The sequence below is a fragment of the Carassius auratus genome, chromosome 29 (genome assembly GCF_003368295.1).
Source record: "Carassius auratus strain Wakin chromosome 29, ASM336829v1, whole genome shotgun sequence".
NCBI classification, from domain to species: domain Eukaryota; kingdom Metazoa; phylum Chordata; class Actinopteri; order Cypriniformes; family Cyprinidae; genus Carassius; species Carassius auratus.
This window is the reverse complement of record NC_039271.1, coordinates 5,425,002-5,437,481: the sequence shown is the minus strand read 5'-3', so window position 1 is coordinate 5,437,481 and position 12,480 is coordinate 5,425,002. Positions and strand designations below refer to the sequence as shown.

Below are 12,480 nucleotides of genomic sequence, written 5' to 3'. Positions count from 1 at the left end.
ACATTTATTTGCTATAGAATTAATTTTATTAATACGTTTAAGAACCAAAAAAAAGTTGTATTCATATAATTTTTATAAGTATAATGACCCTGTTTTATGCTTTATACTCTTAAAATCATACAGTAATAGTCCAGGACGTCCTGAAACTGTTGACTGGCGCTGCCGTATTTGTTTGTGCTGAAACACTGCAGGACGTCCGTGTCTGTGAGGGACTGATGGATGTTCAGGACGCTCTTCACTCCTGTGCTTCCTAACGTCTCCTCACTGATGGAGGTTTCTGTAGAGTTAGTGATCACACGTCCAGACAGACGCCACTCTAGTGTAGGACAGGGATTCCCATGAGCCTCACACACACACTCTGTTACACTGCTTCGACTGCAAGAGATGGAGATATTGGGTGCAACTGAAAGAGAAAATATAATCGTTATGATACAGAAGATCTTGATGGTCTCTACAGTGTAAAACATGTTAACAGCAAGTTCTCTTACTGTGAAAAATAATAAATCAAACAGGACATTTCATGTGATTTTACAGTTAAATACAGTTAAATACACAGTTTTTAGAAGTGGAAAAATACAATTAATCTTATTTAATTAAATTTGATTTAATTTAAAATTCTGCGTTTTATGGTGGTTGTCAGTATATTATAAGGAAACAACAAAATACATTTTAGTATTTCAGTAAGTTGCTATATTAACATATTTATTCTGTAAATGTAATTTCAGTTCTCTGTAGATGGATTTCAAATGTGTTCATGACAAAAACAAACAAACAAACAAAAAACATAACCTTGAGTTAATGGTTTGCTAAAGTAGAAAAGAGGAACAAGCCACAGTTATTAAGTCAGGGTTAGTTCCGTCAATTTAAGTTTAGTTCACTGATGATGAATACAAATGTTTTCATGACAAAAACAGAAGAAAAAAACATACCCTCAAGCTAAAAATGTTCTAAAGTAGAAAAGAGGAACAGGCCACAATTATTAAGCTACGGTTAGTTCTGTCTACAAAACACCACACTGATGAAAGTGACATTATTGTGCTGAATAACTTGTTTTACTCTTCTGACTACAGTAGCACTCGGTTATAAAAAGTTCTTAATTTATATAATTCACCTAAAAAGAAACCTTACACTACGTCCTATGTCATCCACTGGAATGGTGTTATTGTGAATGTGCTTACGACAGTTAGCAGAAACTAGAGATTACTGTGTATAAAGTTAAAAAAATGACACATCACTTCACTACAGTAGGCCTTTATTCACCCCCTGGATCTGTGTGAGGCACTTTTTATGATGGATGGATGCACTTAATTGGACTTCTTTTGGAATATTGAAAAATAACATCCATTCTCTGCCATTATAAAGATTGGACATTTTTTTATATAACCCTGAGTGTATTGGTCTGAAAGAAGAAAGTCATATACACCTGTGATAGCTCGAGGGTGAGAAAATCATTTGGTGATTTTAATTGTTTGGGTGAAATATCCCTTCAATGTTCTGCATCTAATGCTGTCGGTTGCCACAGAAAATAAGATTGACTCGGACCCCGAGTGTTTGATCACTGCATTGCCTTTATAGAAGAGCTGCTGACTGTTTCTTGTAATTTCACTGGTTTAAGTGCAGTTTAAAAAAGGATTTATATAAAAACCTTGCATTTCAAAATGCTGTAGTGTAACTTTAACATGTTGTTCTGTAACAAAATCATTTACAAAAATGGAACTAAATCTCCTTCTCTCTTCTCGGATGCATTTTCTGTAAATGAAGATGTTTGTCGCAGTTCTACAGCCATTTCACAGCTTTTCTTTTTCATTTTCACAGTCTGTGCACAGCTGTGAAAACTGTTATTGTTCTATATTCACATTATTTATGTCATAAGTAATAGTCATTTAATCATATTAAATTAATTTGCGGCCTGTGTTTTTACTCACACTGAACATCCAGCTGAATTTTAGCATTGCAGAGGCCATGCTGGTTTTGAGCTTTACAGCCATACCATGCTCCGTGTGTAGGGTTTGTCACAATGTAGGTGTGATTATATCCAGTCTGGAGGAGCTCAAACTGAGACCCTGTCTCTCTGTACCAGGTGTAGTTCACTGCTGGGTTTGCATCACTGCTGCAGATCAGAGTCACTGAACGACCCTCCAGAACTAAACCAGCTGGATTTATCCTCACAGATGTGTTTTTAGGAGCATCTAGTGGAGGAGAAATCATTCAGACAATTACTGTATGATTTACAGCATTAATTATAGATGATCATTCAGCACAGATTGAAATAATTCCTGTCTTACACTGAACGTGTAGCAGACGAGACTCTTGTGTTGTGTTCTGCTTCTGTATCTGGTGTGTTGCAGTGCAGGTGAAATTGACTCTGTGATGACGGTGAGAAACAGTGAAGTTCAGATCAGAGATGAGCTCAGTTTGGCTCTGATACTGTCGTCCTGTGACGCTCTCGATGAGAGACGAGCTCCATGTGAGAGATGATGGATGAGACGGACAGAAGATCTTAGTAGAGCAGCGCAGACTCACTGAACTTCCCTCAATCACCTCCTCCTGATCCGGAAAGATGCTCAGTGTAGGTTTGGGTGGAGATCCTGAAACAAAGACAGAGATATTACTGGATAATGTTGATTATCATATCCAGTTATGAAAGTATATATTGTACAATAGTAGATTTCTTTTTCCATGTCCAGTCACACTATAGAAGCAGCATGAACAATATGACACTCACCTAAGACGACAATTTCAACTGGAGAGTATGTAGGTCCTCTGTAACTAAGCTTCAATTTACCACTGGCTTCGATTCTGAAGTAATATGACCCATTATGAGTCTGATCAACATTATCGAAGCGTGTGGTGCAGTTTTTCTGTGTAGCAGTGCCAAATATTTCTCCTTTTAACCGTCCAGTGTTGGGGCTGCTGGAGTCAAACACTATAACGGGAGAGTCTCCGACTTTAACCCACACTCTCTTTGCACTGTCAGTGAGGTGAGCTTCATATCGTTGATCAATATCAAATGTGCAGGGGATGAAAACACAGGATCCGTTCAGAGCTTCTACTTTATTCGGCAGATTGATATTAAAGCCACACAAAACACCTAAAACACAGACAAACAGATCGAAGGAAGTAAACGATCAGAGGATACAAGCAGAACACACTTCTGCAGAACTTATTGCTCTTTATCTCATGAAGGTCACATGAAAGTGCTTTCATAATAATAATTAATCTTGTTAAACAGAGGAATAATCTAAGAATGAGACCTTGTATCAGAGATCCAGTGAGGAGGAACGTCACCAATGTTTCCATCATTTACATTCACCTTAAAGCAGAAGAAACAACAAATGAAGACATTTTATAGAATGAAAAAAGCAGAAATGTTGGAGCTGTTTTTGATTGTGTATCCTATGCACCTATCGATCATCTACATGTGTGTGAGGGACATTGTTGATTGATAGGATGAAAAAATATAAAATTGTGTGAATTTATAGCTGTTTTGGTATAAACTCATTATTTCTAGATTTAAGTTTCAGAATTTATTATTTACATGAGAATACAGAACACTTTCTAAAGATTTTAAAAAAAGGTTATTGTGTGTGAGTTTGAGTGTGTTGTGTGTAAATGTCTTACCAGAGAAGAGAGTTGAAGACAGAGCTCAAGCTGACGCTTCTACACTGAACGGAGGGAGAACTGTGTGTGAAAACGACACAATTTAGCTCATATTAGAGATTCATCACTTCTCCTTTAGACAGAACTCAGTAACAGTAGCCAGGCTGAGAAATATGCAAATCAGTCTGAAGCTGAATATTCAACACATTTCTTTATATCTCATGGAAACTAATCATGTGAGATCCAGTGTTCATGTTGATAATAATTCTCCATATTCAGGAATACGTGTTGAATCACATTCAAAATGAAATCCAAGAACACTATGTGCAGGAAACATGTTTTTTTCTTTTTCGCATCTTTAGCATTTCTTACTACTTTGAGATATTATACTGTATATCAACATTGTGTTATGGTAATATTTCTCGTGTTCTGAATTCATTTTAACAGTTTACTTCAAATAAGGAAGGTTTTCTTGCCCAAGATACTGACAGAAGCTGAAAGCAGGAGAGATTTCAGGAGAGCACTGCTGTCTGTTTGTAAGGTGTCTGTGTCTAAAGTCAGCAATACGAGCTGCTCACTTCTACAGTATTTAATTATTCCTGTACAGTAAGTGTGATACTGTAAACATTTACATTTAGACATTTGACAGATTCAGCATAGAGGCAATACATAATTGTTTTGTTTTGTAATAGTAAGAGTCTGTGACAGAGCTGTCATCTGTAATATCTGAACTGAAACTGAAAGTGTTTTCATGTTGTCAATGATCTGAAAGTGAAGTCTCTTCTGTCTCTAGTGGAGCAGATGGAAACTGCACATCAGTTCCTGTGATTACAACAAGAAACACTCACCACCAGAGGACACCAGACTGGTATTTTATCCGCTTGGATATAGAAATGTTTTTTTTTTAATAACATTTATTTTTGAATGCTTTTTTTTTGTAATGGAAACTTTATTTGTTAATCCATATTTTTGTAAAAATTTACAGTTCTGAATATCAAATTCTTTACTCAAATGCCAAATGTCCACAATTGTGTAAGCTTGAAATATCTGAATGGCATTTTTTTTTATTCATAAATGCCGAACGTCCACAATATTGTGAACTATATATTCTGAGCAAAATTCTTTATTCATTAATGCTGAATGTCCAAAACTCCGGCATTAAAAGAGCAAATTTATAACATTGTTGCTTGTAAACTTGAATCCAAGTTAAAAAGTTCAGAATAATATTTAGAGAATATATATATACATTTTTTTTTTAATAGAACTGGATTTCCATTTAATGCTGACTTAAAGCCTTAATGATGTTTTACCACTTTACGCTGACCATTGCTGCGTGGTCCCACAACGTGTTTCGCTGAGTTTTGAGTCTAGATTTAAATGTGACTAGTGTTTTAGCACATCTGATCTCTTCTGGAAGCTGATTCCAGCTGCGGGCAGCATAGTAACTAAAGGCAGGCTCCCCTTGTTTTGTGTGAACCCTTGGTATTTCTAACTGACTCGATCCTAATGATCTGAGTGGTCTGTTAGGTTCATATTCAGTGTGCATATCTGCTATATATTTCAGTCCTAGGTCACTTCTGGTTCTAGTCAGCAGCGTTCTGGATGAGCTGCAGCTGCCTAATGGTCTTTTTGGGATGGCCAGTGAGAATCCCATTACAATAGTCCACCTTGCTGGTGATAAAGGCATGAACAAGTTTCTCCAAGTCTTGACTGGAAACAAAACATCTAATTCTTGCAATGTTTTTGAGATGATAGTATGCTGATTTAGTTACTGCTTTGACATGACTACTGAAACTAAGGTCTGTCTCCAGAATCACACCAAGATTCCTGACTTGATTTTTAGTTGTTTGACCCCTAGAGTCAAGGTATGCATTCACTTGAAAACTTTATCTTTGTTTCCAAATGCAATAACTTTTCAATAACGTTTTTCCTTGTTTAACTGCAGAATGTTCTGGTACATCCAACTATTAATTTCATCAATGCATTGGCAGATGGAGTCAATAGGACTGTAGTCATTTGGAGATAAGGCTAGGTAAATCTGGGTATCATCAGCATAGCTGTGATCGGCAATTTGATTCTTTCTCATTATTTGACTCAGTGGAAGCATATACAGGCTAAACAAGAGCGGTGCAAGAATTGAGCCTTGCGGGACTCCGCATGTCATGGACGTCCACTTAGACTTATGCTCTCCTATTTGTTCATCTGATTAAAAACCACCTTTTCTATAATTTTACCTATAAAAGGAAGATTAGATATTGATCTAAAATTGCTCAAAATGGTGTTATCAAGATTGGTCTTTTTCAGGAGGGGCTTTACAACTGCAGTTTTTAGGGAGTTTGGAAATGTCCCAGAAAGAAGTGAGGCATTCACCACTTCTAAGAGATCTGCTTTTAAGCAGTCAAGCACACTTTTGAAAAAGGATGTGGGAAGTTTGTCAATTGATGATTTTAGGTGCTGCACTATGTCTTCCAGAATTGTATATCAATTGCTCCAAAAATAGACATAGTATCTTTTTGATATTGTGGCCAAATCTTTCTGACCTTTGCATTACTTGAGGATGTGCTAATCGCCTTCCTGATGTTGATGATCTTCTCAGAAAAGAAAGAAGCAAACTCATTGCATTTGTTGTCTGAGAGCATTTCACTGGGAATCTGACTTGGGGGGTTTGTCAGTCTCTCCACAGTGGCAAAAAGAGTAAGAGTGTTTTTTAAGTTACGGTTTATAAGGTTTGAGACGAAATTCTGTCTAGCTGTGGCTAGTTTCACATTAAAAGCATGAAGGCTGTCTTTATAGATGCTATAGTGAATTTCAAGTTACATCCGCTCGGCTTTTATGCATTGTCTTTTCATAGTCTGAACTGCTGTCAATCTTCTCCAAACTGATTTCTGTCTGTTTGTCTTCTTACTGACTATTATTGGAGCAATATCATCAATAACATTCTTAACTTTTGAGTTAAAGGAATCAAGGAGAATATCAACAGAGTCTGCAGAAATGCTTGGTGTTTAAGATATAGCCTCCATAAATAGTACGCTTGTGTTCTCGTTTATGCATCTCCTTCTGACAGAGAAAGATCTAGATTCAGTGGTAGCAGAGATCAATATATCAAAGAAAATACAGAAGTGATCAGATAAAGTGATCAGATAGTGCTACGTCCTTAATAACAATGGATGAAATGTTTAGACCCCTACTTATGATTAGATCCAGAGTGTGTCCACCTTTGTGTGTGGGTCCATGCACATGCTGAATCAGGTCAAAAGTGTTTAGAACCATTATAATTTATTTTGTAGTTTTGTTTTCTGCATTATCTATGTGAATATTAAAATCCCCTGCAATAGCAAAACAGTCAAACTCTGAGGAAATCATTGATACCATTTCTGTGACCTCTTCAACAAAGGTTGGAGAGTATTTTGGAGGCCTGTAAATAATAATAAACAGAATGTGTGGAGCACCTTTCAGCACAATCCCTAGATATCCAAAAGACAAGTTCTGACCAAATGACACTTGCTTGCATTGATAGACATCTTTAAATAGAGCAGCTACACCCCCACCTCTCCTAACGGTCCTGCAAACACTCATGTAAGTGAAGTTAGGAGGGGCTGCTTCATTAAGGACTGTTGCACTGCAGCTGTCTTCTAGCCATGTTTCATTTAAAAACATAAAATCCAGATTTGTGGTTATGTTTGTGGTTATAAAGTCATTGATTAGAAATGATTTATTTTTTAGTGAGCGAATGTTTAAAAGTGCTAGCTTGATGGCAGTGCTTTGTGTCTTTACATCAATCTTAGTTTGATGCATAATAGACCGCAGATGAGTTTGCCCCTCGGCTTGAGAAGGCCTTAGACTTTCCATTACGTGATAAAACTGAAATAGAGAAAGCTACAGGCACCCTGGGTTCTGCTTGTTCTGTAAGCATTTGTGAATGTTGCTGCTATTATAGCGGGGACCCGACAAATATCACTGAGAGCTGCTATCACAGAGGGTTTGAGCCCTGGCGTTGTGGCAGTGGTCGGAGAGCTCTCATAGGAACAGGCCCCACATGCTTTGGTGGTGGGAAGCACAGAAGTGGAGATGCGGGAGAGAGGGATAATGTGTCTGGTGAGATGGGCTGTGTCTAGTGTTTCTGGTGGCTGTGATATGATGTCCTGGCTTCCCTGGCTGTTTTCCAGAAACCCGTCCTTGGGTGCTGAATCTATTAGCTGTTTTGATATATCACGGTCTATCTTTGAGGAGCTCTGCGGGCAGGGCTCAGCCGGGATAGTGTCCATCGATGCGGTGTATTTAAATGTTTTTAAATGAGCATTGGCGCTGTTTACTTTCACTTTCGATTTCAGATCACAGCACTGTGTAAAGTCAGCACATCTTTAAAAATCTGATATTTGTGACCTTGGACCACAAAACCAGTCATAAGGGTAAAAATTTAAATTGAGATTTATAAATTCATATGCACACAGACTGAAGTAGTTTAAGTCTTTGGTTCTTTTAATTGTGATGATTTTGGCTCCCATTTAACAAAAACCGACCAATTCACATCTCAACAATTTAGTATGGTGACATGCCAATCAGTTAATCAACTCAAAACACTTGTAAAGGTTTCCTGAGCCTTCAAAATGGTCTCAGTTTCGTTCAGTAGGTTACACAATCATGGTGAAGACTGCTGATCTGACAGTTGTCCAGAAGACAATCATTTATACCCTTCGCAAGGAGGTTAAGCCACAAACATTCATTGCCAAAGAAGCTGGCTGTTCACAGAGTGCTGTATCCAAGCATGTTAACAGAAAGTTGAGTGGAAGGAAAAAGTGTGGAAGAAAAAGATGCACAACCAACCGAGAGAAATTCAGCATTACGTTAGTTCAGTCAGGCCACGTTAGTCACGCTTGCATTAGCCGACAGTCAGCTGTTCCTGACGTGTACCAATCCAGTCTTGACACTTATCACATTCGTTCTATTTAAATTCCCATTCTTCAGCGTCTCTTCCATCGCATCGCTGCTTGCAATTAACTCCCTCATCCAACCCCAACTCCACCAACTGAACCTGTAATCTAACTTTGTTCTTTCTTTACAGTCTCTTCATTGGAAGCAGTCTCTATAACATTAATTTACAACTCATGTAATTGTGAATTGTAATTATGTCTGCTTATAATGGTTATGTTCTTTACCCCAGGAGGGTTTGTCTTGCTGCTCTCCCCACTCTATCTAAGCATGGCTGCATGGAAGGCGTGTGGAGCGTTGCCCAGAACATAACCATACCGCCAACACTAACTGTATGCAATTATAATTGTCATAAATATACTTGATGGTAGTGGTCCAGATTTAACTGTATCCTTATGAGGATTGTCAAGCAAAATCAATTCAATAATTTTAGTGAAGGAATGGACTGAGGCTGGGGTCAAGGCATCAAGAGCCACCACACAGAGACGTGTCAAGGACTTTGCTGAACCACAGACAATGTCAGAGGCGTCTTACTTGGGCTCAGGAGAAGAAGAACTGGAATGTTGTCCAATGGTCCAAAGTCCTCTTTTCAGATGCAAGTTTTGTATTTCATTTTGGAAACCAAGATCCTGGAGTCTGTGATGATTTGGGGTGCAATGTCATCTGCTGGTGTTGGTCCATTGTGTTTTTTGAAAACCAAAGTCACCACACTAGTTTACCAAGAAATGTTTGAGCACCTCATGCTTCCTTCTGCTGACCAGCTTTTTGAAGATGCTGATTTCATTTTCCAGCAGGATTTGGCACCTGCCCACACTGCCAAAAGCACCAAAAGTTGGTTAAATGACCATGGTGTTGGTGTGATTGACTGTACAGCAAACTCACAAGACCTGAACCCCAGAGAGAAACTATGGATTATCGTCAAGAGGAAAATGAGAAACAAGGGATTAAACAATGCATATGAGCTGAAGGCCACTGTCAAAGAAACCTGGGCTTCCAGGCCACCTCAGCAGTGCCACAAACTGATCACCTCCATGCCACGCTGAATTGAGGCAGTAATTAAAGCAAAAGGAGCTCCTACCAAGTATTGAGTACATGTACAATAAATGAACATACTTTCCAAAAGGGCAACAGTTCAGTAAAAATATTTTTTATTGGTCTTAGTATTCTAATTTGTTGAGATTGTTGAGGTTTTTGTTAAATGTGAGCCAGAATAATCTCAGTCTGATTGTCTTTATTCAGACAATGCTGAATAAAGTCGTAGTTTTTGCTATTTTTGGACAAAAATGTATTTTCGATGCTTCAAAAAATTCTATCTGACCCTCTGATGTCACATGGACTACTTTGATGATGTTTTTCTTACCTTTGTAGACATGGACAGTAGACCGTACACACAGCTTCAATGGAGGGACTGAGAGCTCTCGGACTAAATCTAAAATATCTTAAACTGTGTTCTGAAGATGAACGGAGGTCTCACGGGTTTGGAACAACATTAGGGTGAGTTATCAATGACATAATTTTGATTTTTGAGTGAACTAACCCTTTAAACTACTTCAGTCAGTGTCCATTGGATTTATTTAATACACAAGTTTCACAACTCGAGTTGAATTACGGAAATAAAGGAACTTCTCCACAACATTCAAATTTATTGAGAAGCACCTGTATACTGTTAGATGAAGCCCCACCCACAAACTCCTCCCCTACTTTCCTCTTTTTGAAACACTATAATATGGTCACCCTAAACTATACAGAACTCTAAAATCGTTTCGCTTCATAAGAACTTTTTTTTTTTTTTTTTTGCTTTTTTTGCCTTTCAGAGTGACCGTAGCTGCGGCTTTGCATCTTATAAATCACCAAGAAAATAAAATAGATAAAAAAAGTAATCTTCATCGTTAATGGCCTGATGGTGATGACATTAACAGCAAATTTGCCTTTTTGAGTGATCTCTCCTGTTAAAACGATGAGGAATAAACACTTAAAATATCTTCTTTAATGTTCCGCAGATGAAAGAAAGTTCTGTAGGTTTGTAATTGTTATTTTTAGATGAAGGATCTCTTAAATTGTTGCTCAAAGATTCAAAGGTTTTGGTTCAGTCTTGTTTTTCAGCATCATCTGCGCTGACCAGTGCTTCCTTCTGTCTGTAGCGATGGCTCGTGTTTTCATAAATCACGTCTTCTGATGCCGGTGAGGACGTGTCTGTGATCGTTGCTGTCATGTCTGGTTTTTTGGGCTCTGTCTCAGATGTTGAGGTGTTGTTCTCTGTGTCTGTGTCTCCTGCAGGACAGTGTCGGACCTCAGCGTATTCACTGGTCAGCGAGGCAAGGCCCATGATCTCTCCTGACGGTGGGTCAGCGTTTGAGAAGTCGATGGAGGAATAATGAAAAGATTCAGGATTATTATAGCTAACTAAAACTAAAACCAAAACCATTAAAAAAAGTTTTGTTAAATCTATGTTTTATTTCAGCAAGTTTCTGAGGAAAAAATTTCACTTAGTTTAAACTGATGTACTAAAATAACTCAAACTGACATAAAAATCAATAATAAAAAATATACAGACACACATATATACATAATAAACACTAGAAATTACAAAACGCAAAATAACTAAAACGTCACAATTTAATATGATAATATAAAAAATGTAAGTGATTAAATATATCAATAAAAACTTGGTATCTTGGTGAAATAACACTGATTTGATATTAAGTTTAAAGTTAAAATATTTACTATAGCAATAAAAAGTACACAAAACTTTAGATAATTTTTTCTTTTTTACTTTCGTTTGAGTAATTTTGTAACTTTTTTGTGTTTTTGTAATATTCCTTTAAATGTAAATAGTTTTTTTTTTTTATTCATTTTAGTTAAATTAGTTATTGCAGTACTTTTTTCAGATAACATTTATATGGTAAAGAATTAATTTTATTTAGAAGTTTAAGTTTTTTTATGCTTTATACTCTTAAAATCATACAATAATAGTCCAGGACGTCCTGAAACTGTTGACTGACGCTGCCATGTTTGTTTGTGCTGAAACACTGCAGGACGTCCGTGTCTGTGAGGGACTGATGGATGTTCAGGACGCTCTTCACTCCTGTGCTTCCTAACGTCTCCTCACTGATGGAGGTTTCTGTAGAGTTAGTGATCACACGTCCAGACAGACGCCACTCTAGTGTAGGACAGGGATTCCCATGAGCCTCACACACACACTCCGTTACACTGCTTCGACTGCAAGAGATGGAGATATTGGGTGCAACTGAAAGAGAAAATATAATCGTTATGATACAGAAGAGATCTAACAAGATATTTAATGTATTTATTAACCCTTGTGGGTTATGCTGTTATACTCCATATAACTCCATATACAAGCCAGAAACTAAGCTAAACTAAATGGTCCCACCTAGCGATCAACTGTAAAAATTAAAATTTTTCCTCTTCCCAACAGGGAAATCCACCAACCATCAAGAATGCATGATTTTATTGTGTCATGGCTTTGCAATCAAAATGTCGTTATAATGGAAGTCAATGGGGCAAAAGCAGCCACGAACAATAAATGAGGGAGAAAAAATAAGAATCTAATGCTGCACAAAAACTAACAATGCATCAAAGCCATGCATACTAATCTTTGACATGCCCAAGACTGTTATAAAAGGTAAAAATAATAATAATAATACACTCCACAATGACTTTTTATATTGAAAACAAGTAATTTTTTTCTTCCCCAAATCAGTGACATAATTTATGAACTTGGCAATTACACTGCTGTAAAAATGTATCAGAAAGTTGTGGCCAAATTAAAACTCAACATTACCCTTTAGTGGACAAAAACCTCCCCAACACCACATAAGGGTTAAATTTGTATTTCTTCTGTAATGATAAAGCTGCTATTTAATTATTTAAAGTGTCATTTAATTAGTATTCATCATCACTGAGATACTAAAATAGCTTTATTAATATTAT

At 37.2% G+C, this 12,480-nt stretch overlaps 1 protein-coding gene across 3 annotated transcripts in view; it reads right to left on the bottom strand.

The window, feature by feature from the left end:
* Positions 1-7: 7 nt before the first annotated feature.
* LOC113048471 (B-cell receptor CD22-like) overlaps positions 8-12,480 on the bottom strand; it is a 1,131,192-nt gene continuing 1,118,719 nt past the window's right edge. The window contains exons 9-10 of one of the 3 annotated variants that reach the window (XM_026210295.1): positions 1,926-2,189; positions 8-403 (exon numbers count right to left, since the gene is read on the bottom strand). In XM_026210295.1, the coding sequence (XP_026066080.1) occupies positions 102-403; positions 1,926-2,189 (566 nt within the window). In that variant the 3' untranslated portion in view covers positions 8-101. Of the gene's footprint in view, positions 404-1,925; positions 2,190-11,457; positions 11,777-12,480 lie in introns of those variants that run through there. The other 2 variants (XM_026210292.1, XM_026210294.1) reach the window with 2 other exon arrangements.